Consider the following 24891-nt stretch of genomic DNA (forward strand, 5'->3'; position numbering starts at 1 on the left):
CGCGGACATCTGCGCGGTGAGCCCACGTTCAACGGGTCTTTATAAACTGGTTCCAATGCGGCAAGCTTGCTGAAGTGAAAAGCTGGAGAGAAAAAAAAGGAAAGTAAAGCATCTCACGCGTGTGTTCAGCGCCTTTAGGGCAGTAGGACGAGGAAGGAAAAAGCTAAACAAAAGCCGACCATCGAATGGTGTCCCTATAGTTGTTTGGAGAAAATAATGTGTAAATTAAGGTAAGATACTCAATCAACGCCTCGTTTTGTGCTAGTTGGGGCATATTTGAATTAGAGAAAACCTAGCGCCAAAACCATGCAAACCACAAGGACAAGCGCTATTGTCTCACAATAGCGCTTGTGTCCCGTCGTCGTTCGTCCTTGTGGTTTGCATGGTTTTGGTGCTAGGTTTTCTCTAATTCAACACAATAGCGCTTGTGTCCCGTCGTCGTTCGTCCTTGTGGTTTGCATGGTTTTGGCGCTAGGTTTTCTCTAATTCAACACAATAGCGCTTGTGTCCCGTCGTCGTTCGTCCTTGTGGTTTGCATGCTTTTGGCGCTAGGTTTTCTCTAATTCAACACAATAGCGCTTGTGTCCCGTCGTCGTTCGTCCTTGTGGTTTGCATGGTTTTGGCGCTAGGTTTTCTCTAATTCAACGATAGCGCTTGTGTCTCGTCGTCGTTCGTCCTTGTGGTTTGCATGGTTTTGGCGCTAGGTTTTCTCTAATTCAAGTATCTCACAATAGCGCTTGTGTCTTGTCGTCGTTCGTCCTTGTGGTTTGCATGGTTTTGGCGCTAGGTTTTCTCTAATTCAACACAATAGCGCTTGTGTCTCGTCGTCATTCGTCCTTGCGGTTTGCATGGTTTTGGCGCTAGGTTCTCTATAATTCAACACAATAGCGCTTGTGTCCCGTCGTCGTTCGTCCTTGTGGTTTGCACGGTTTTGGCGCTAGGTTTTCTCTAATTCAAGGTAAGAAACTTAATTTATAGTTATGCACAAGTACTCAATATGCGCGAATATTTATGTGATTATGGGGGTATTTTCAATATAGAACCCGTCAAGGGGCTTTTGGGCAGCGCTTTAAACTTCTAGGTTGAAGAGAAACCGGTGTCATTGCTGCACCAGACGTTAGGGGCTCCTAGCGCCACTTCTCGGCGGCTGGTAGCATAAGCGGTGGCGTACACATTTTTGACAAAATGTGCAGGCGCTTACGCATCGCTGTGTGGTGTGTACATCTTTTTGGCGAAAAGGAGTGAGCGCAGCTGTATCGCTAAATAGACGCTCGAGTTATATATGGCGTAGAGTAGTTCTTCTTCCCAGGCTAACGGGATTTACTTTTTTTTTAGGCCGAATTATGACTTTCTATCGTATAAAAGCAATGCTGCGAGATTGGTGGACTGAAGAACAAGTTTTTGCACTTTTTTTTTTCGCCTTCTCATAATCGTCATCTGCCGTGGAGAGCACTCTGGTCCGCTCAGGTGGAGCCCAGTGCGACCACCTCGAAATTGTCCTAGACTGTACTTGTCCTTGTGGCGTACAGAGTATGGCAAGCGGACATCAAATGAGCCCAGCGCTGCATGTCTTGTTGCGCAGACTACACCTCATGGGCGAACGACTGCTCATAACTGGGCGGTACCTTTCGTACGAACGACGTTTGGCCAGCAAATGCTTGCACATACTCTGCCCACTCTGTTAAACTATTTTCCCCAAAATAAAGTTAATATTCAAAATGTAAACAAGAAAAGAATACATTCATTCTTTCTCTCGCAAATGTAATTTTTCTGCTTTTCGTGAGGCGTGTTTCTCGTGTGTGTCTTGGATTTTTTGCGGGTTTGTTGCTGTGTACAATTGCTATTATTCGCTGATCATGTTTGTCATTCATATTGTGCCTTTACCTTTAACAACAAAAATACTGAACTATGCGTATTAAGGGCTAAAACGTCTGTAAATGTACTGGGATGTGCTGCCTAAATTGTAAGTGCACCAAATGTTACTACCGACACCTCGCTGTTTTCCCATTTAACGGGGCCCGAGTGCCGTCAAGTGAATTAACGTTCACTTTTTGTCTAGGGTCCCTCATTTCTTACTGAAATTAAAGTAAACTTCAAACTTTCGCCCAAAGAAATGTGTTCATGGAACACTGCGGCACATAGAACCGCCACGTACAGTCAGGGACAAAAGTCTCCGGACCACGCACTCCACAAACGAAGCTCATAGCTCTTTTCTTAGCCTCCGGCTGAGAGACCACACTTGTAGAGGGGAAAGTACAGGATTTTGACTTTCACCTCCACAGGCGTGGCCTCCTGCCGCAGGCTAATAATCGAGCTATGAGCTTAGTTAACGGAACACGTGTTCAAGAGACTTTTGTCCCCGAACTTATACCTGTAGTCTGCGCACAGTAGGCTTAGTCTGCGCAGCGGGGTTGTTCCCGTTTCTGGGATTTCACATCGGGCGGCATTAGTTAAGCTCTGTGCCATTTGTATACTTTTTGCTGCCGTCTGGCACAGTTTGAGAGGTTTCGCCGTTCTTCTCATGTGCCATAATGCGGCTCTATTTTATCTCACATCAGGTTTGTGTGCAGACTGCAGTATATCGCCTAAAAGGTTTTCAAGTGCCAATCTGAAATTAAGCTCCGGGTTCTGCTAGCGGACATGTAATCGCGTCTGTACGCGTTCGACTCTTTTGGTGATTCCTTCTTCCAAACTGGCAATCCTTACTCTGGGAAAATTATCCTGCACGTGTCTACGAAGTAAATTCAAATTTCGAACGGCTGTGTTCAGGGCTTTATTTTTTCTTGCTCCTACTTGGAGCGAATGCTTAAGGCCAACAGTATTATATGGACATCAATAACGCGTTAAATTTATGAAGGCTTACAAATTGGTACCGTATCTTTGTTGCACTGTCTCCCTGTGCGCGATGCCTGGAATAAATTCCCTGCTGCCAGTCAGTATAGGTTATATTATTATTATTATTATTAATAATATTATTATTATTATTATTATTATTATTATTATTATTATTATTATTATTATTAATTATTATTATTATTGGTTTTTTGGGGAAAGGAATTGGCGCAGTATCTGTCTCATATATCTTTGGACACCTGAACCGCGCTTTAAGGGAAGGGATAAAGGAGGGGGTGAAAGAAAGGAAGAATGAGGTGCCGTAGTGGAGGGCTCCGGGATAATTTCGACCACCTGGGGATCTTTAACGTGCACTGACGTCGCACACCACCCGGGCGCCTTAGCGTTTTTCCTCCATGAAAACGCAGCCGCCGCGGTCGGGTAGATTCCAAAAACATGTTTCACACAACTGTGTCGCTCTATGATGGGCACCGCTTTTTGCTTCCATATTTAGCTCCAGCTTATTCCCGACCTGTTTCCTGAACCGATACTTGCATTATTGTCACAAAGTGCTGTTGGCCCTGTAGCGGGGCAAATTGGAAACCTCGATAGCAATCCCCGCATCTGGAGGAACAAAAATAAGTTACCGGTGGCTTGCCCAGAGCCTCCCGGACCTTCCTGTATACTTGTTTCGCTTGCACCCGCGTCTGCGCCTGACTGCAGCGCGCGAGGCACCGGAATTCCATTTACCGCCTAAGCGCACACTCGTCTTGGATCTACTATTGCGCTCTGTGTTCCAGGTCTTCCACTGACTTTTCTCTGCCACCCTCGTATACGCTCTCCGCAGCTTCAGCCCCACTGCACTCTTCTGCGTTTGGACCCCGGTTTGCGGCTTGCCCTGGCCGTCATGCTTGCCTTTGGCCTAAAGGATTTTCGTCTTTAAAAAAATTTCTCTCATTTCCCTGGTAATTCTTAAAATTTTTCTCAAGACTCACCAGGATTCTCTTTGTCTTAGTATGGGCCCAATTATAGGTCGGAAATTTCCTGGAGGAAGGGAGAATTCCTCGAATGTGACGTCACAGGCACGCCGCAATCGAATGTTAAATGTCGCTCCGTCGTTTTAAGTTAGCTGATTGACTGTCTATCCAGTACGAGTTACAATAGGCCGTGAGGGAATTAACTAAGTGCTGAAACTTGGAGCGTGCTGAGACAACGGGATCGTTGGATCAAGAAGTGCAGTTTTACAGTCGGATACTAAATTATCTGGATCGCGTGCTCCGTATACGAAGCTGATAACTCTATTACTAGCCGCCGGCTGGCGTATGTGACGGGTGAAAGTTAAAAATTTTGTTGTTTCACTTCCATAAGTGTGATCTGCAGCCGGCGGCTAATAGTTGAGCTGTTGGCTGGGTGTTTGTGGCGCATGCGGTCTAGAGACTTTTGTCCCCGAGTGTACCTTTTTAGGCATTCATCTGTTATTTTCGTTAAACGCCGATGGCAAACACATGAGGCCCCACTACCTCGTCAAGTGCCTTTCGCTCACAGACAACAGTGCGTCGCAATCACCGTATGCACTCGCATTTATCACGGCCAGATAAATAAAATTCCGTCGTCAAGGCGACTGGACAAAAATACCTTGTTCCGCTTGCATAAGCGAGGCAAGTGCATGTGTGTGTATTGCTCCCGTACTGCTTTCGCCTGTTTCTTTTCTTTTCTCGTTGATTTTAGTTTTTATGCGTCCAGATTTTTAGATTTCACCGTTTATTTGTTGTCGTTTCTGTCTTACGGCCCCGATCACGTAAATTGTTCACTATTATCTTATTCGTCTTAAGGCGATATATTTCACAATGCAACCACTACTCAAAGCAAGACCGTTTTTGCGTTAGTTGCTTCTACATAAAGTTCTTTTTCCAACAAAGAAGCCAATATGAGCTGGACGTGCCTTTTCATCTTCGAGCTCGAATTATCGAGGCTTAGATTTAGAAAAGGCACACTTTTCGTCTTGAAAGATAAACTTTTGGTCTTTCCTTGTACAGAGGGTGGCATCTCCCATTGCCCGTCGTGAGGAATACGGTCACCTTGCTAAAGAAGCCCGCCCGCAGCCAAGAGGCATGCAAGCGTGCGATCGCGCACTCGAATACGCAACCTCTTCTTACGTTTGAAGCTAGATTGCAGGTAATTCCGGAAAGAACGGCGGTTTTTCCGCGGCCACTCGTAGCCGCGGAGCGCGTGCGACTTGAGTCCGAAGAGGACGCCGCTTCGAAGAAAGCAAAAGACGTTCGATTCCTGAGCCATTGCGCCGATTGCGTTAAGCGACACGAAAGATCAACGCGCGATACGATTCGTGGTTTTTCCGCCGCTCAAGCTGACTGGGAGATGGAAGCGGCGTATCGTTCGGCTCCGTGCCAATTGTTGTCGGCGGTTGTCGCTGCCTCGTAGGAGAGGTCATGTCACGATCGGTCGCGGTATCGACGCCAACGACCCTTAGCAAGAGCGTCGCGGAGACACCCTTCCGTCGCGCTTCCGCACCCCACGACGACGCTCGAACTGACTCGAGGCGCTGGCGACAGATGGCGCCACCGTATCGCTCTTTGCAGACTGGTGTTCGGGAAGCGCGCGAATCTCGAAGTCAGCGCGATGGATTGTTTCCGCGAAGCGTGGCGTTGACCTGTTGTCATCGAGCAGGATCTGCGGTGTACTTCTGGCACTGTAACACCTTTTGTTGTGCCTTCTGTATTCGGCTCTGATTGTCAACTCTTCGCGGCTTCTCTATGAGTCCGAGGACGAATGAAGTTGGCCAGTATCGATAGGGTACCCCGTTCTGATCACAGAGGCCGCTCTCATCGATAGCGAAGCTTTTACAACCTGGAAAAAGACTACAAAACGAAATACAGGTGTCGCCATCACCGGCCGATTTCGCAAGTAAAATGTTTGCGTCGACGCGAAATTTTTCGCGAATCCCGAAGGCTGCGCTACACCGCCATTCACTTCAATACGGTGGCAGCCTACCCTTTTCGGTTGTGACGTCACGAGTTTGACTCGCCTGGCGGGATGATTTTTAAATCCAACTTTTTCGGCGATAAACGCGTCTTTTGCTTCCAGACAAACGTCAGCATAGCTGTAAAAAGGCAGGGAATTAATTCTAACGAGAACAATAATAGTATAGAGTAGAGTTGCCCTCAGTGTCCCTTTTAAGTGAACTCACGAGGAGCGCGCTTCGACACCTGAAGTGGCGCTTAGGCGACGCGGTGCTAAATGGGGGAGCACCGTGTTGCTTGTATAGTAGGAGACAACTTAAGAAAACAGCAGTTGGTAACACTGGCCACGGTCCGCGGCTTACAACTGTGAGCAAAATCAGTATGTTGATGTTGGACTCTATCAAAAAAGCTTCTTGTTTAAGCAGCAAGAGAAGCCTTAACAGCGTTTTATTTTTTGTCACGCAGGAATTCTGCTCGGCTGTCCTGAGTGTGGACGGAGCTTGAGTGCAGATTTGAGTTGTATCCGACTATAGCAACAAAAATGCCGACTCACAACGCGCGCGATGCTTGAAAAAGTAGACGGAAAAGCAATAACTTGTAAAGATTGATTGTTAGATGTGGTAGCAGAAATAAAACAAATTTACGTAACTTTTTAAGAAAGGGAAAAAAATGTAAAAGACATGCAAGAAAAGTCAGGACGAGCCAAGACAAGTTCGCACCCTATCCGGAATTATAACAACAAGCAATATGGCGGCGTACAGCGACGTTCTCGTTCCGTTACTGTGTTGTTTCGCTTGCTGCTGTAAGAAAGAATTCTCTTTCAGCAGTGTAAAATAAGGTCGTTAATGCTTTTTTCATGCGTTACATTTTGTGCCTTTGAAATCGCTGCCTTTCGAGGCTACACCCTCAGCCAGCGAAGTGTGTTCCGTGAAGGCACTCGAACCGGAGTGCACTATTCTGCTATTGACACTCCACTTGCGCCGTCTAAGCTTTGCCAGATCGCACTTATAGCGAGTGCGATCTTCCTGACAGGGTTCTTAACTTCCCCTGAAGGTATCGCTGCAGGCTGCCCCAAGATTAGCAGCTTTTTCGTCGCCTTTACCCGTCGATGGCTCGGTAGTTCAAGTGGACTCGTCTTGCGTGGAGTTGCTGTGCAAATTATTGCCCGTAGGCGGTCGAAATTATTCCGGAGCCCTCCACTAGGGCACGTCTTTCTTCCTATCTTCTCTCATTTCCTCCTTTATCCCTTCTCTTGCGGCGCGGTTCAGGTGTCCAAAGATATTAGAGACAGATACTGCGCCATTTCCTTTCCCCAATTAGCAATTTGTTATTATTATAACCAATGCTCGTAAGTGAAGTGCGTGCAAAGAAAAAACTGAGGAATGCTTCGGACTTCATGTTCGTTTCCGTTGACAGTGGGCTTTCTCGCTCGGCATAAAACTTCTGTTCCAGCTTGAAATGGCCTGACATGGAGGAGGTTCACAGATCGAACTCATTGCCTTCGCTCAAACTTGAGTCGCGAGAGCGTCCAGGTCTGGTTGCCGGCAGGTCGCCAAGATAGTCTCTCGGAGTTTATCTCTTTAATGACAGACTAGAGGTTCAAAGAGCGAGTTCAGTGGCTTGGTTGCAGGGAGGTCGCCGAGTGGTGTGCATTTGCAGAACGGCTCGCTGGCATTTTCCAACCAGCTCGTTGTTCTTGTGGACGTCACGCTTGCGGGGCCGTAATTGGAACGGCCCAGCTCTACTGCTTTCTCGCATCGTGTACTTTATAATGCCACAGTGCTCATCATAATGTAGAGTCGACGAGTGGTCACTGTTTTCTCTGTTGAGCTTTTTTGTTATTCATGGTTTTTATGTTTGTATGAGTGTCAAAGCTGTGCCCGAGGCAAGCTCTGTAGCGGCGTGCCCCTGAGCTTAGTATTGACCACCTGCAGTTCCTTTGCATTCCTATATATAAGTGGCGGCGTGGGCAAACCTCAGACATAAACACGACAGGGAAAAGCCTAGATGAGGGATGAAGGTTGGGGGGGGGGGTTAAATGGGTTGCTCTGGGCTCTGGCTCTGGGGTTCTCACCTATAGTTTGTTTTTCTTTGTGGCCCTAGCTTTTGACCTCGCCGTCGCCTGGCCATCCCCACCCAGTGTAAGGTAGGCATCGCTTCACCTCCGGTGATCGTTGCTTCATTTCGCCGCAAGAATGACACGCGGCCCAACGGGCGTCGTTGGCGCTGCTCGGCCGTGGCCCGAGCCCCGATCGTTTCCAGGAATCGTAACTTTTCCCCGCGGAGACCTTTGTGTGCGCCCGTGGTTCGGTCGGCAGATCGCGAAGGTCACCGCAGTGTGCTTCGCAGACCGGCCGCAGACACCAGTCCTTCGGGGGATCGCGCACATATGAGGCCCGCTCTTGTTTCGCTGTTTTTTTTTATTGTTTTTTTTTTTCGTTTCCCGTTCCGTAACGGCGCAGTTTGGTGAGTGTTGTACGCGCTTAGGCGTGCCGCGTCTGTCCGGCGAGCGGAGATAGTTTAGCGCGGGGTTCTTGGGCGCGACGGCGGTACTTTACGTTTCCTCTCCTACAGGGAGTAAAAAAAGAGAGAGAGAGAGAAAGAAGCAGTAACCTTCCTTTCTTTCTTCTTTTCTCTCGTTCGTAGAGCGTCTATCGGCATTCATCGGGAGGGCAGGGCCGCAATTTACGACGTCCCTTTCAGCGGACAAGATGCGCAACCAAACGGTCACGGGGTCAGGGCGCGTTTTATACCGATTCGGGCTCGAAGACTGGGATTTGGGAAGGGGGGTCTCTGGGTAAAAGCCATAAAAGAAAGGAAGCGTTCGAACGGGACAACGCCCGGGTCACTGTGTGCGTCTGATGCATGGCTTGTATCCGTCGCGGAGTTGAGAGGCCTTTCGTTTTTTTGCTCCCCCTGGCCCGCATACGGTACCGTATGGTTTCTACTATTCTTCTCTGATGTCCACCTGTAGGTTTCGGAGTGTGTGCTTATTTTTTTTGCGTCACGGTTGGCCGATTCTATCGCTAGACTCCGCGGGCGTTGCCTTGCATCGTAGAGCCGTCCGATCGCAAGTCTTCCCCTAGTTATCGCACATTGTCGACGCGCGCCGCGGCGAGGTATCGAATGCGTCGGATTCAACGTTTACACGTGTGTGCGTTCGTGTGCGTGCGTTCTCAGACGTGCCGTATTTGACAGGCGGCTATTACGTGGCTGCTCTACAGCGTGTATAGTGTTCCCTTTACATAAATACATGTATGCTGTAGGGAAGAACAGGAAAAGGGAAGCCGCTTCGTACACACTGGGCAGTTGTTTATGTGACACCCTGTCCGAGTGGGGCAGTGTTGATCTCAAGAGAAGTCGGGACTCTTGTCCTCCCCGTCGGACGTGTCCTTGTAAATCAATGCAGCGCTTTCGCCTTGTGAGCGACAGACTGCGCCACCGCAGTGCCGTCCGAACCGGCGACGTGTGTGTGTGCGTAGCCACTATGCGAAAATCTCGCTTCCTTCTTGCGTAGCAGCCGCGACAGCTGTGGGCGACGCCGGTGCGCGTTCGAGTCGTCGCCCGTTTCCTGCCTTTGCGCCGCGTTAGCGCTTACGTAATTTATCCGCGGCGTTTATAAACGCTGACTGCCGGAGCGTGTCGGGCGTCTTCTGTCGTCCCGCGTGCGACCGGAAAGTGAAAGTTTACCGCTCTCTTTTCTCGTTGACATTTCTTTCTTTTCCTTTCTTTTTCACGTGAGTGAGAACGCGGACTACCTCGGTTCTTACGCCTCCTTACAGATGGCGGTAGTGTGTGCGAAGCATGGCCGGTAGCGTCCGCTTCCGAAGTCCTTAAATTGGGAACTTTAGGGGCTGACGTCTTACTTGCTCCTGTCACGAGTGGCAGGTGACATCGAGCGGCCGTAGAGCGTGACGCGCTTTGTCGTATCTTTTTGTGTGCGCGCTTACCTGTTTTCTTCGGTTTTTTTCTTTTCGCGTCGCATAAGTTGTTAGCTTTTTCTCCCAGATTATGAGAGGATACCTGCAATGGATCTTCGAAGACTGTGTTTCGCCCTCGCCCGCCGGGCTGGTATTAGGGAGGCGACGGTCTTTTGGGGAACTACACCCAGACAGCAGTTTCTTCGCCCTCTGTCCCACCCGCCGCGGTGGCTCAGTGGTTAGGGCGCTCGGCTACTGATCCGGAGTTCCCGGGTTCCAACCTGACCGCGGCGGCTGCGTTTTTATGGTGGCAAAACGCTAAGGCGCCCGTGTGCTGTGCAATGTCAGTGCACGTTAAAGATCCCCAGGTGGTCGAGATTATTCCGCAGCCCTCCACCACGGCACCTCTTTCTTCCTTTCTTCTTTCACTGCCTCCTTTCCCTTCCCTTACGGCACGGTTCAGGTGTCCAACGATATGAGAGACAGATACTGCGCCATTTCCTTTCCCCAAAAACCAATTATTATTATTATTATCGCCCTCTGTCCCGCTCCTCTCAAATCTGAGGGAACGACGGTCTTCCTTTTCTGTCCGTTCGTGCTCGGCACCTGGAAGTTTCGATATGACCGCTGAGAAGGGTTTTACCCTGTAGCTTATTACTTCATCCTCTTATCGCCATCTCCTGCCGTTAGATTACAAACGTCGCAATTGAATAACCCTCGAAAGGAACGTGCACCACTCGAGACCTATAAGTTCACAGCACGAGGCAACACCCTCGACGCGGTCACATCTCCCACTCCGCTCACTTGGAAGGCCGGTCGCATATGTGACTCCCGAATTCCCGGAAGCTCTCCCGCCCTTACAAAAATTTATTTAGACAGCCTATAGACTGTCCATATTCTTCTGCCTATAAAGTCTGTAGACTCTCTATGGACCTCCTGCATGTTTGTAAACAAACGAGGTGGCGCTGCAGTCGCTAGCGAGCTCGTGGTAGGCAAAAGGTCGGGGAGTGGCGTCGCGGTTAGGTGTTGTGCGCGGGTTTTCAAGGCTTGTAGGCGCGTTTCCAGTTTCTGCGAATCATAGCAATGGTCGATGCTTCCAACTTAGTAATTTGTCGAAGTACACGAGCTCGCGTTGGCCACGTGCGGCCTATAAAGAGAAATAGTTTGCCACGCGGTATTGTATATATGGTTAGTAGTAAACATGTAGAAAGCGTTCCTGCCGTTTATTTATGCGCTAGTCATTGAATAAAACAAGTTTTGACACTCTGCACTAGCCGGAATGATTTTACTTCGGGACAATAGTGAGGGGAAGTGCTGGCGTTGTTTCGTCGGAGCAGACATGCGCTCACCGTCTGCTGACATACGTACGTGTCGCGCTGCGCGAAAAGTGGGGACAGTGTCGTGTCCCCGATCTCCTGTCTCGCTTAGCGCTGTTATTAGCCGCATGACCACGCACCAGCCAGGCCGACTTGTCCTCTTGTTAAGCTGGTCGATTTGATGAAAATTTTTGATTTCTAGAATTATTCTCTTTCCTAGCCCTGAAGTCTAGTTTCGTGACGAAAAATTATAGCAAAATGTTGAGTACAAATTTATAAATTACACTTTTTAGAAGTGTGGTCGTAAAAAATTGTGAGGTAATTTCTTTGATTTCAGTGCCGCATTTCTTTGACCAAAGCGAAAGCGAAGATGCATAAACGAGGGAATAAACTTTAAGGTTCGTTTTCTGACCTCTCGCATTTTCTGCGACTGGATCACTCACCTTCGTAATTCGCATGAAAATCAAATGATTCCATTTGTCGCAAACTATTCCTGAGACGTTGAAGAGCGTAATAAATCTCTCGATTTTTTCCCCACACGTGCAGTATTGTGTTAGTTATGTTTTGTAAGAAACGTTTTCATGTAACTATGCATGCATAAGTACTGATCATATAGAAAAAGAACTAATCGCGTCATCATACAGAACAGGGCTTTATGCACATGCTGGCATAAAAAAACTGCGCACTATCTACTCAATTATTTGAGACCTAGCTTGGGGGACTTGACGACGGTGTTAATTATAATTACCCAGAACTCCACCAGGTATAGCTATAAACAAAAGGAATGACTGAAACTAGCGTAGGAATTTCATATTTGCACCAAGTTTAGTTACATATCGCATGCATGAATAACGAAAACACTTTTCATGCCGCGTCCCCTCTCAATCTCGCCACGTGTCTGTTAGTAGCACGCCTACGGCTACTTCTTTCCAAACAAGCTTCGCGATCATGTATTACCTCATGAAACATGACACATGCATGATGCAATGAAAAAGCATATGGCGTTTAGCACACTTAAGGTACGCTATTCTAAGCACACCAACGCGACCGCGCAAGATTGACACAACGTACCAGACTTGTTTCTGCTCGAATGAAATAATTACGTCGTCATAAGAAGAAACAGTTTCAAGTAAATATTAAATGTCACAAAACGCGCCATTTAAACATGGTGTGCTATTAACAAAAAAACGCATTCCTTGGGGGCGAGTGAACCTGTCGGCGCCCCGTGCACTCCGGCTCAAGGTGATAAGTACGTGTGCAGCTACATATGTCTTTTTTTTACTTGAGCAATTATCAGCCTACTACCCTGAAGTTCAGGTGAATGAACGCAGTAACTTGCATGCTATTAAGTGCATTGAGTGGCAGTGCCTATCGACTCCCAGACTTCGCGCTTTACTACCGTGGCCCAATGCCTGTTAGCCAGTTTCCGAATGCGGCATTTATGCGCGAGAAACCTATCGAGGCTAATTTAATATTTTTTATGCTACTGCGCGGATCCAGCAGTGACGCAGCTGGTCAATACATGCTGCTTCTGCAGTGCACAGGCTTGAAGCAGCCGCCGGTAACTGCGGCAGCTGCGGTAGGCACCGGCAAGCGGAACCTGTTTTGCCTACCATGCGAAAGTCGCTGCTAACATCAGCGCCACCGCATCTTCGTGACGTCGCGGGGTGAAGGAGGTCCATAGACAAACCCTAAAGAACAGTCTGTAGGCAATACAAATCCTATGGACCTCCTGCATGTTTGTAAACAAACGAGGTGGCGCTGCAGTCGCTAGCGAGCTCGTGGTAGGCAAAAGGTCGGGGAGTGGCGTCGCGGATAGGTGTTGTGCGCGGGTTTTCAAGGCTTGTAGGCGCGTTTCCAGTTTCTGCGAATCACAGCAATGGTCGACGCTTCCAACTTAGTAATTTGTCAAAGTACACGAGCTCGCGTTGTCCACGTGCGGCCTATAAAGAGAAATAGTTTGCCACTGTGTATTGTATATATGATTAGTAGTAAACATGTAGAAAGCGTTCCTGCCGTTTATTTACGCGCTAGGTATTGAATAAAACAAGTTTTGACACTCTGCACTAGCCGGAATGATTTTACTTCGGGACAGTAGTGAGGGGAAGTGCTGGCGTTGTTTCGCCGGAGCAGACATGCGCTCATCGTCTGCTGACACACGTACGTGTCGCGCTGCGCGAAAAGTGGGGACAGAGTCGTGTCCCCGATCTCCTGTCTCGCTTAGCGCTGTTTTTAGCCGCATGACCACGCACCAGCCAGGCCGACTTGTCCTCTCGTTAAGCTGGTCGATTTGGTGAAAATTTTTGATTTCTAGAATTATTTCCTTTCCTAGCCCTGAAGTCTAGTTTCGTGACGAAAAATTATAGCAAAATATTGAGTACAAATTTATAAATTACGCTTTTTAGAAGTGTGGTCGTCAAAAATTGTGAGGTAATTTTTTTTATTTCAGTGCCGCATTTCTTTGACCAAAGCGAAAGCGAAGATGCCATAAACGAGGGAATAAACTTTAAGGTTCGTTTTCTGATCTCTCACATTTTCTGCGACTGGATCACTCACCTTCGTAATTCGCATGAAAATCAAATGATTCCATTTGTCGCAAACTATTCCTGAGACGTTGAGGAGCGTAATAAATCTCTCGATTTTTTCCCTACACGTGCAGTATTGTGTTAGTTACTTTTTGTAAGAAACGTTTTCATGTAACTATCCATGCATAAGTACTGATCATATAGAAAAACAACTAATCGCGTCATCATACAGAACAGGGCTTTATGCACATGCTGGCATAAAAAAAAAACTGCGCACTATCTACTCAATTATTTGAGACCTAGCTTGGGGGGACTTGACGACGGTGTTAATTATAATTACCCAGAACTGCGCCAGGTATAGCTATAAATAAAAGGAATGACTGAAACTAGCGTAGGAATTTCATATTTGCACCAAGTTTAGTTACATATCGCATGCATGAATAACGAAAACACTTTTCATGCCGCGTCCCCTCTCAATCTCGCCACGTGTCTGTTAGTAGCACGCCTGCGGCTGCTTCTTTCCAAACAAGCTTCGCGACCATGTATTACCTCATGAAACATGACACATGCATGATGCAATGAAAAAGCATATGGCGTTTAGCACACTTAAGGTACGCTATTCTAAGCACACGAACGCGACTGCGCAAGATTGACACAACTTACCAGACTTCTTTCTACTCGAATGAAATAATTACGTCGTCATATCAAGAAACAGTTTCAAGTAAATATTAAATGTCATAAAACGCGCGATTAAAACATGGTGTGCTATTAACAAAAGAACGCATTCCTTGGGGGCGAGTGAACCTGTCGACGCCCCGTGCACTCTGGCTCAAGGTTATTAGTACGTGTGCAGCTGCATATGTATTTTTTTTTCCTTGAGCAGTTATCAGCCTACTATACTGAAGTTCAGGTGAATGAACGCAGTAACTTGCATGCTATTAAGTGCATTGAGTGGCAGTGCCTATCGACTCCCAGACTTCGCGCTTTACTACCGTGGCCCAGTGCCTGTTAGCCAGTTTCCGAATGCGGCATTTATGCGCGAGAAACCTATCGAGGCTAATTTAATATTTTTTATGCTACTACGCGGATCCAGCAGTGACGCAGCTGGTCAATACATGCTGCTTCTGCAGTGCACAGGCTTGAAGCAGCCGCCGGTAACTGCGGCAGCTGCGGTAGGCACGGGCAAGCGGAACCTGTTTTGCCTACCATGCGAAAGTCGCTGCTAACATCAGCGCCACCGCATTTTCGTGACGTCGCGGGGTGAAGGAGGTCCATAGACAGTCTATAGACAATCTACAGATTTATGGCCATACACTTTTAGTAGAGATTTGTCAATAGACAGTCTATAGACTGTGAATAGACGAAAAGATATATCTATACGAAGGCAATACAGTCAATCAGAAGTCTATAGACCATTTTTATAAGAGTCCTTTGCCGTTCCCGTCACAGCCGCGGGTCGTCCGACGCATGCTCCTTTCAAGGCGACCAAGGACGTCTTCGGCATGCTGAAAACGTCTGGTGTCTGCGCTCACTTCCGACGAGCGCGCAACGCAGCTCCGCTTGCTGGGGAGCTACACCGACTTGTACACCGACGACTTCGGGCGGAGCCGACACTTATGATTGGACCGCCGTTGACCGCTTCATTCGATAATTGCGAAGTGTGGCTCGCGGCGCCGTCCACTTGTTGGGTGCGGTCGTTAGGGTGAAGTTGAAGACGACGCCTACGATCGCATGTCTTTCGATTGCAGCTGCGTCTGATGTCCGTCGGATGGATGTGGATGTGCAGATAGCTCCAATATGAAAGGACCGGTTAGTTTGGACACAAGGACGAATTCTTGTGCCTGCGCTGAAGTTGAAGATGTCTCTTGGACAAAATCCGCTAGGAGGAAAACTGTTCAGAACAAATCGAAACACTGTGCGTTCCGCTTAGGGAGTATTGGTTGGTTGAATGCGGGTAACGTCTTCAGGCCTCTTCATACTTCCGTGAATGCACGAAACGCGGTTCATGTGGTGATTCTTTAAAATTTAAAGTGCTACAGTACGCGGATCGCTCTTTTCCCTTTTTTTCTTTTTTATTAGGCGCTCTCGAAGCATGCCCGGTGCACCGTCACAGAATGTACAGCCTTGGTCAAAAGTCTTAAGGCCACAGCGTTCAGCTGCAGCGAAATGAATGTGCCTAGAATGCTCCGTGTAGCTGATCTTTCAAAACACGTCAAGCAGGAAGCTTCTCTACCGCAAGAAGAAACCTTATTCTAGCATTTCAAGGTCATTCGGTTTTTGATACTGCCGTAGTGGCTCTGTCACGCGGCTGAAGAGAAAAGCCTATGGCCTTAATACTTTTGACCAACAGTGTACCTGAGGCAAGGCGTGCGCGTTATCGCTTTCCGGATGAAACGGCTGTCTTGGCCCATGAGACGCCTTTCGAATTTTTTTATTTTTTCTGGGGGAAGGGGGAAGGAAATGGCTCAGTATCTGTCTCACGTATCGGTGGACAGCTGAACCGCGCCGTAAGGGAAGGGATAAAGGAGGGAGTGAAAGAAGAAAGGAAGAAAGAGGTGCCGTAGTGGAGGGCTCCAGAATAATTTCGACCACCTGGGGATCTTTAACGTGCACTGACATCGCATAGAACACGGGCGCCTTAGCGTCTCCCCTTCATCGAAACGCGGCCGCCGCGGTCGGGTTCGAACCCGGGAACTCCGAATCAGTAGCCGAGCGCACTAACCACTGAGCCACCGCGGCGGGTTATGTGACACCTCTTTACTGGCGTTTTGTGAGCGATCATAGCGAAATAGAGCTAGAACTCGAATGTCTGAGCTACCTTTTCCTGCTGTGTGTGTGTGTGTGTGTGTGTGTGTGTGCGTGTGTGCGTGTGTGTGTGTGTGTGTGTGTGTGTGTGTGTTTCGTGCCGTCAGCACGCCGTTCGTTTAGATATCGTTTAGAGTGGCGCGATGTGCTTACGCTCGCGAAACTCTGCCGACTTGGAACAGTAGGTAGCTTTAGAATAGGGTGACGCTATCGATTAGAGGGATAGGGGAACAGCCCTAACAAAAATTTCTTTTACACTGTATAGACTGTTCAGTCCATAACTAATATAGACTCTCTGTAGACAAACCCTATAGAACAGTCTATAGGCAATACAAATCATATACACAGTCTATAGACAGTCTATAGGTTTATGGCCATACACATTTAGAAGACTTTTGTCTATAGGCAGTTATAAGTTATGAATAGACAAAAAGAAATATCTATATGTAGAAAGGCAATATAGTCTATAAGCAGTCTATAGACTGTCTATAGATCATTTTTATAAAGGAGCGGGGTGTCAGTGCGCATGCACGCGACAATAACCCCAGGGGCACTATATATGAGGAATCATGAGAGCCTGACAATACGCCTCCAGTGACTTTGCTGCCCGCCATTCTCGAAGTACTAATCATAACAAAAAAAAAATGATTACGGACGTGTTGCTTCTCGACTGAGCGTTAGGCATGACAGCGACGACAAAAACAGGTGCGAATGCGGCGTGCTTGCAGCTGCGCTGTTGCGTGCCGCGTAATTTTTTTTATTCTTATCTTTGCCCGCGTTGTCTAGCGCAGCGTTGCCTGCACTGCTGCCAATTAATGCCGCCGTCCCCGCTTTCTGAGCTTCGTGCGCGTCTGCTGCTCTGTGCCACCAAACTAAAGCTAAATCGGAGAAGTGTCAAGAGCTTTTGCCCTGTCCCTTTCATAAAGTGACGCTGTTGAAATATGTTGCACTAAGCTGAAAATTTAGGATAACCCCCTTTCCGGCACCACGTCACTTTTTGATACATATAGTCCTCGCCAGCGACGATAGTCGCCCTCGTTTTTATTTTTTTATTTAGTACAAAATACTGCAGGCCAGCGTTGGCCCAAGCAGGAGTGCCACTGGTGGTTCTGAAACACACTGCAGTCTTGGCCTGAGCCATAAATAGTATTTACGGCTCAAGCGTAGGTTGCAGTTCTCTCTAGAACGTAGAGCCAGTAAATGTTTCTTTGTTTTTGCTAATGGTGTCCTCCTGTTGTGTCGAATCAATGACTTGATCTCGTCCAGGAAAGAACATTTCGAGCGAAAAGTGTTCTTGCATGATCACTTAATCGATGTTGCACTTCAGCATGCTGACCACCACTTACTTATTCGCGAAGCACAGGCCTTTTGCCACAGGAAAACAACTTTATTGGAGGCCAGTAGAGGACCTCGTCAAAAGGAACGATTGATCCACTGGGGTCCGTTGGTGGTCCCCTGGTTCGAAAGAAGGCAGTGTGACTATAGGAGGGAAGGGGACAGATAGCGAAGTAGGAAAAGGCGATGGCAGCGTCACATATGCCCAGAATGCGTTCTGTACGTGACCTGATCTCCGAACTGTCGGACTGTGAGCTAATTAGATGGGTTTCGTTAGCTTAAACATTTTTGGCGCATACATCTGCTGAAAAATGTTCCGTGTTTAGTGACGTGTGCGGTTGATGGTGTGGCGCGGTTTTTTTTTTTTTTCTTTGACGTTCTCATGAAAAGCGTCGAACCAGCGCTTCCATCCGCGCGAACTATCGCGTCAGCTTGAGAGGCCTAGCAGTAACATTTTTGGAAAGCTCGTAGTGCGCTCGGCGCTACAGTCCGATACCCTTTCGTAGGCTCTATAAACTGCACCTGCACGGTGCTCCGAGTATCTGTTGACTGCACTCTAAACACAAATACACCTATATGGGAGTAAAAAGGGAGTAAGCCGTCCCCTAACGCACACGCTTTTATAAAGGGGTGTGCGCTAGAGGTCAGTTTTACTCCCTTTTTAAAAGGGTGTGCGCTAGAGGACAGTTTTACTCTCTCTTTACTCCATTTGTTTAGAGTGTGTGATCTCGCTGGCGACCAGATTGGAGGCCAACAGATCCCCAGCGTGGCAGATCGCATCCAGATGCTCGTCCCCAACGTGGCCGTGAAAGTGACCGTCCGCGGAATCGCGTAGAGTCGCACTAAACGATTGCATTGTGCCCGCCCGCCAGACGGCGCCGTCTTCGTCCCTCCGCCTGCGCCAAGGTTCCGGTTTCCGAGCATGCATGTATGTCCTCACACTTCCCGAAGGTTACGTTGGCGCGGTGACAGGTTCGCCTGCATCGGCTTAGCCGAGTCGCCATCCCCTCCTTTTTTTTCCCGATCCCGCGGTGTCCGCGCAGCGGAGACCTTGTGGATGTCTCCCCTCCCGTTTATGACGTTTTTCCTCTAAGGATGGTTTCCTCTCGCTGCGCCTGCTAAGTAGATCCTTCCGTGTAGCCTCTTTGGAGCCTTGAGAAGCCGCCTCGCCTCGCTTCCCATTCTCCTCCTTGCTTGTTATATGCGCGTTTGTGCTGTGTCCGAGACCTCCCCCCCCCCCCCCCCCCCCCCCCACCCCCCAGCCCCTGGCTCTTTGCCTTTGTCGGTGGTCAGCGCGCAGGGAACGGCTTTCTTCCGCGAGCGAGGTGTTGTGAGTGGGAGCGGCGACTGCCAAGGTCAGTTTCACTGTGAGCAGCAGAGCGGGCCAGTGGGTCACAAGGAAGTCGCCTTCCGCCCCTTAACTGGCGGCAACCTGAAGAGGTAATGAAAAGCGACTGCCGCATGTGGAGGCGATCAGCCTCGTCTGGAGGGGAGCTTTTTCGTTGCGGTGGACTGGAAGATGTGCCAGGAGTTGGGGACACTTCGCGGGAATTTGTTTTGGAAAGGATTTCGACAGTAATCTTCTTCTGCGGACATCAGTTTATAACTAGCGAGGTTGTCCAAATCTGTCACGTGGAATTGCGATACTGGACGTTTGAACGGGAGACCCTGTTAAACTTACACACAGTGACTAAACTCTGGTTGCGCAGTTACAAGACCCCATTTCTAACGGTTCAATTTCTACATTTTGAATGACTGTATGGCTTACGCACGGCTCTGGTGTTTTTCAAAGGTGGATACGATTTTCTTCGATGATTGTGGTGGACACTGGGGGAGATGGGGGGGGGGGGGGGCTACCTTTGATTATTTTTTAAAAACTTCCACACGGCGACATAAAAGCAGTTATCTGTAACGATCATTACGAGGTGGCACCGCATCTAGCATCCGTGGTTTATATTGTCGGCCGAAAGTTCCATCCGAACGCTGCCCTTGTGAAAACATGCGTACTTCCCCTCCGTGTAGCGTGGCGCTCCTCGGCTCCCATCGCATGCGTTGTTGCTATGTGGCGCCGCTTTGCACTGGCGGTGTTCGCACAGTCGGGGGGGGGGGGGGGGCACTGTAGAGATCCCTCCGGTGGGCGGTGGTGGGGCGTCCTTGAGGAGTCGATCGTGTTCGCTGGAAACGGCGTAGCCACCGTGGAGGGGGGGGTGGACGACCCTGAAAATGTGTGCCTGGCTGTTCGCTCGCGCCGCTCAAAATATAAGTTGCAAGTGCGCATAGCGGCGAGGACGACGTCTCGATCACGTCTCAAGCTCTTGTCCCGCGCGTTCGCCCCCCCCCCCCCCCCCCCCCTCCCTCTTCGTCGCGCACATCCGACATTGGGATTCACGGACGGGAGCGTAACTCGGGGCGAGTTACGTAAGCGGAAGCTGCCTGCCGCGTGGCTTTTGCCGCTCTGCAGGAAGAGGATGGCGACATGCTTGCTTCTGAACACGCGTTCACGTACATGTGCGACCAGCACGAAAGGGAGCACCTGTATAGTGCGCGCGTGAGGACGAAATGTAGCTTTGCGGCAGTGGCGCGGACTTCCTCCGCGATGAGCAGCTCCTCTGGTCGCCTGCTGGTCGAAAAGAGTAATATTAATAATTGGTTTTTGGGGAAAGGAAATGGCGTAGTATCTGTCTCATATATCGTTGGACACCTGAACCGCGCCGTAAGGTAAGGTATAAAGGAAGGAATGAAAGAAGAGAGGAAGAAAGAGGTGCCGTAGTGGAGGGCTCCGGAATAATTTCGACCACCTGGGGATCTTTAACGTGCACTGACATCGCACAGCACACGGGCGTCTTAGCGTTCTGCCTCCATAAAAACGCAGCCGCCGCGGTCGGGTTCGAAACCGGGAACTCCGGATCAGCAGTGGAGCGCCATAACCACTGAGCCACCGCGGCGGGTAGTCGAAGAGAGTGTTTCCAGAAATAAGCGCTTGTTCACACGTGTGTGCATGTGTGTATCGTCGAGCCGAAATAAAGCACGAGCGCAGTCACCACATCTTTGTTGGAGTCTGTGATGTGTATCTGTGCGCAGTCAGGCGACAGACATGCATTAGGCACGACGCCGCGGGTTGAAGCATCAGTCGCGCCGGTTGCTCGCATGCGTCAATTTTGGAACGATGCAGTATGTTTGCGTCGGTTGGCACTAAATGGTTCACTTGCTGTGCTGGTCCGAGAATACATACAGAGAGACAGTTGCTGAAAATAAACAAATTAATGCTGCCATCATTATGAAAAATGCAGAAGCTGAAAAAAAAGTAAACAAGAAAAGGGTGTGGCTACAAAAGCGTTTTGGTTCAGTCTCTTTTCCGGTATAACCAAATTTGAAGGACTGTTGAACTTCGAATTTGTAAAAAATACCATTCTTAACAATGCGGGCATACTACCGCCATTCCCAGCAGTTCGCTATCTATAGTACGCCAGTGGTCGGACTGTAATCGCGCCAAGCCTGTTGTGTGTAAGCGATGCAGTCTGAGGCGCCTATTATTGTTCTATCTCTCTAGGGCAGCCCCAAACCACTGACTGTGGTCGCACGCCTGTAATGGGGAAGTGGCGAGCTCAGGCAATTGCTGAAGTCCTCCTCGACGCATTTGACGGCAAAACCGGCGAGCGACGGTATAATCACTGCGTTACCGGACGCCCACTAGCTCATTAGCCTTAGAACAGACGAGGCCTTGTGAATGCGGCCATGATCCTTTGAATTAGTGCGACATTCTCGCGCTGTGTTCGGCACGGCTGAATTCATTACTTTCCTTTTACTGCTGGCCTTGTACTTGCGTACATATTTATATAACCGTGGATGCAAGTTCCGCCCGGCATTACGTTTTGCCGCAGTGATCGAACGAAATGAGCTTGAAAGGTGATGGGTGCGCTGTTGTGTAAATACTGCTGTAGGCACTTCAGTTGGATCTTAAACCGGACTAATTCTTCGTAGCTGCCTTCCTTCGGTCGCGTCTTATTACACGTGTTTCTGTGATTTCGTTTTACCGTAGCCTTTCACCGTTACAAAAATTTCTTTAGACAATCTATAGACTGTGCATAGACTTCTGTCTATGAAATCTGTAGACTGTATAGACAAATCGCAGAGAACAGTCTATAGGTAATACAAATCGTATAGTCAGTCTATAGACAACCTACAGATTTATGGCCGTATGCCTTCATTAGACTTTTGTCAATAGACAGTCTATAGTTGATGAATAGACAAAAAGAAAAATCTGTAGGAAGGCAAGTGAGTTTATAAAAAGTGTATAGACTGTCTGTAGGCAATTTTTGTAAGGGGACATCATTTACTGTAATACAGATTCAAGCTATACATTCAGAAAAGAGCATCTTTGTGTGTTTGCGTATATGTGTCTCCTACACACTGTAGAAACCTGTAAGGCTGCCTTCACGACCCCTTTTCCCCTCTCGCAGGTCGCAAGGCCAAGGGAATCTACGCCATCTCGGTGTCTGGCCGGCTGCCGCTGGCCACGGTGCGCGAACTCAAGAGCAGGGGAATCACCTACAAGTCTCGGGACACCAGCACCGTCTGAGGCGACAGCTGGCGCCCTCTCTCCATGCCTCTCCACCCATCTCCCTCCCTCGGGTTACTGTAAATAAAGTGTGCATATCAGTTTTCGTCTTCCGTGTCCCTCTCTCTTTGTTTCCGTGTACTCCGCTGCTACTCCATCGCAGGCTCGAGCGGAGAGTTGGAGGACAACAGATGGGTGAAGTGAGCGGGACGTTGCACTGCTTGTTCTACATGAATTCTCTTCTAGTCAAACGACACCTCTCCATGCAATTCTAGAAGTCTGATCGCATACGGAAAAAAGAAAGAAAACCACGTTCTGGGCTTCGAATGTCAATCCTTACAAAAACTTCTTTAGACAGTGTATGGGATTTCCATAGACTTCTGTCTATAAAGCCTATAGACACTCTATAGACAAACCCTAGAGAACAGTCTATAGGCAATACAAATCCTGTAGAAAGTCTTTATACAAGCTATAGATTTATGGCCATACACTTTCAGTAGACTTTTGTCTATAGACTGTCTATACACTATGAATAGACCAAAAGATATATATATATATATATATATATATATATATATATATATATATATATATATAGGAAGGTTATAGAGTCTATTAAAAGTCTACAGACGGGCTATACACCATTTTTATAAGGGAACATTTGTTGAAAGGCTTTTCGGCGACCACCTGAATCCTGCACCAAGTTTCGCTGAGGAGCACTGAAGCAGTCATGCATGCGTGGCGAAAAACAAAACAAAAAACTCTTATGGTACAGCAGGCTGGTCAGGCCTTTTTTCGTCTTGCTTAGTTTGAATTTACTTGGTTCGTATTTTGTTTCCTCAAAAAAGGTAAAGATGCCACGAAAGGGTCCAGAAATTACGCTCAGTGGTAGTGCGTGTGCGCAGCATTGTAGTAAATCTTGTACTTCTTGATTAGTTGGCCAAAAAACACTTCCCATGAGACAATCCTGATGCGTGTGGTTACTAGCCCGCTGCTTCTAATTTCGAAACGAAACGGAGAAAGCGGCGCTTTACTAGACGGTATGTCGGGAAAGTTCGTTCGCTCCGTTTCCTTGCCGTGGCAGAAATTCGCGTTTTTTGTAGGTTCATTTTACTGTTTTTCATTGAAAATGATGAATTGCATTAACGTGCAGCAAATCGAAACGAAGCTAAGTGAGTGTACTATTGGATATTATGCATTTTAGATACAAATATTAAGCAGTAATGTGAAATATTGTTTGTATAATACGAACTTTGCTGAAAATTATGCTAAAGAATTGTAACGTGAAGATTCTAACGCGAAAAGAGTGTTTTGGTCCTAAAGCACACAAAAAGGTTTGTTTTACTGAATGAAGCACATGAAAATTTCAATGCTTTCCAGCTACAAAAAATGCTTTCTGCTCGTTTCTAGCAGCTGTTCCTGCTGTTACCGTTTGCCTCGGGAGATGGTACAGGCTTTTTCTTTCACAAAATATATTCATTGGAAAATGCTAGGAAGTACAAGCACATCAGCAAACAACAGCAATGTGCTTCTGAACGATATAAATTGCAAATATGAAATTTTAATGCACAAGGAAAGTTTTTAACTAGAAAAATTAATGGAAAGCGACAGCAAAGCTTTGAAAGGTAGGCAAACATCATGAAAGAAAAGAATTGGCTAATATGTATCGCGCGCTACAAATATTTTGAGCAGGAAGAGAAAAGCATTCACGAACCAATCCTCACGTTCCACTTCGCGTAACACCTCCTGAATGTTGGAACTTCATACACTGAACGCAATCAGCAGAACAGTAAAATACTTTGTGTAAAACCTGAGAGGACTCGTCTACTAAGCCGGAGGACCCGGGTCCAACTGTTTGCTTTTCGATGAAGGCCAAACGCAAAAGGCGTCCGTGTGCTGATGGCGGCGCACGTTAAAGAACCTCGGATGGTCTAAGTTAATCCGGAGTATCCCACTACGGCGTCTCTCATAGCCTGAGTAGCTTCGGGTCGTTAAACCCCACAATTTGAATTTTGCAGGGAGTGAAAGAAGAGAGAGGTGCCGTAGTGGAGGGCTCCGGAATAATTTCGACCACGTTAAAGATCCCCAGGTGGTCGAAATTATTCAGGAGCCCTCCACTACGGCACCTCTCTCTTCCTTTCTTCTTTCACTCCCTCCTTTACCCTTTCCTTACGGCGCGGTTCAGGTGTCCAACGATATATGAGACAGATACTGCGCCATTTCCTTTCCCGCGAAAAACCAATTATTATTATTTTATCATGAAAAAAAAGCGAGAAAACAAGCTGACATTGCTTCAGTAGAGATGCAGTCGTAGCTGCTCGATGTATTTGTAAATGATCGAGCCATCGAATGACACCATCCTGGACTTGCGACCTTTTTTATGGGCTATTTGCTTTACCGAAAGATTTTCTACTAAAGATGAGCATCCAGACATACATAGTCATGCTGATTGAAATCATATTGTTTTATTGAAAGTCACGACATCGACGACGTTTGCAAGAGGGTCCGGCTATTGGGAGTTTATTAACGCTTCGATTTGTGCTAGTTGGTAGTGATTCCTGATAGCGCAGAGATGCAAGACGCAGAGCACACAAAGCAAGCGTTGACTCGCAATTGGATTTT

At 47.9% G+C, this 24891-nt stretch overlaps 1 protein-coding gene across 1 annotated transcript in view; it reads left to right on the forward strand.

The window, feature by feature from the left end:
• spt4 (Transcription elongation factor subunit spt4) overlaps positions 1-22385 on the forward strand; it is a 44883-nt gene extending 22498 nt beyond the window's left edge. Inside the window, exon 4 of the mRNA XM_077653487.1 lies at positions 22172-22385. Within this exon, the coding sequence (XP_077509613.1) occupies positions 22172-22290 (119 nt within the window). The 3' untranslated portion in view covers positions 22291-22385. The remainder of the gene's footprint in view (positions 1-22171) is intronic.
• Positions 22386-24891: the final 2506 nt, after the last annotated feature.

The sequence above is a fragment of the Amblyomma americanum genome, chromosome 2, assembly GCF_052857255.1.
Source record: "Amblyomma americanum isolate KBUSLIRL-KWMA chromosome 2, ASM5285725v1, whole genome shotgun sequence".
NCBI lineage: Eukaryota > Metazoa > Arthropoda > Arachnida > Ixodida > Ixodidae > Amblyomma > Amblyomma americanum.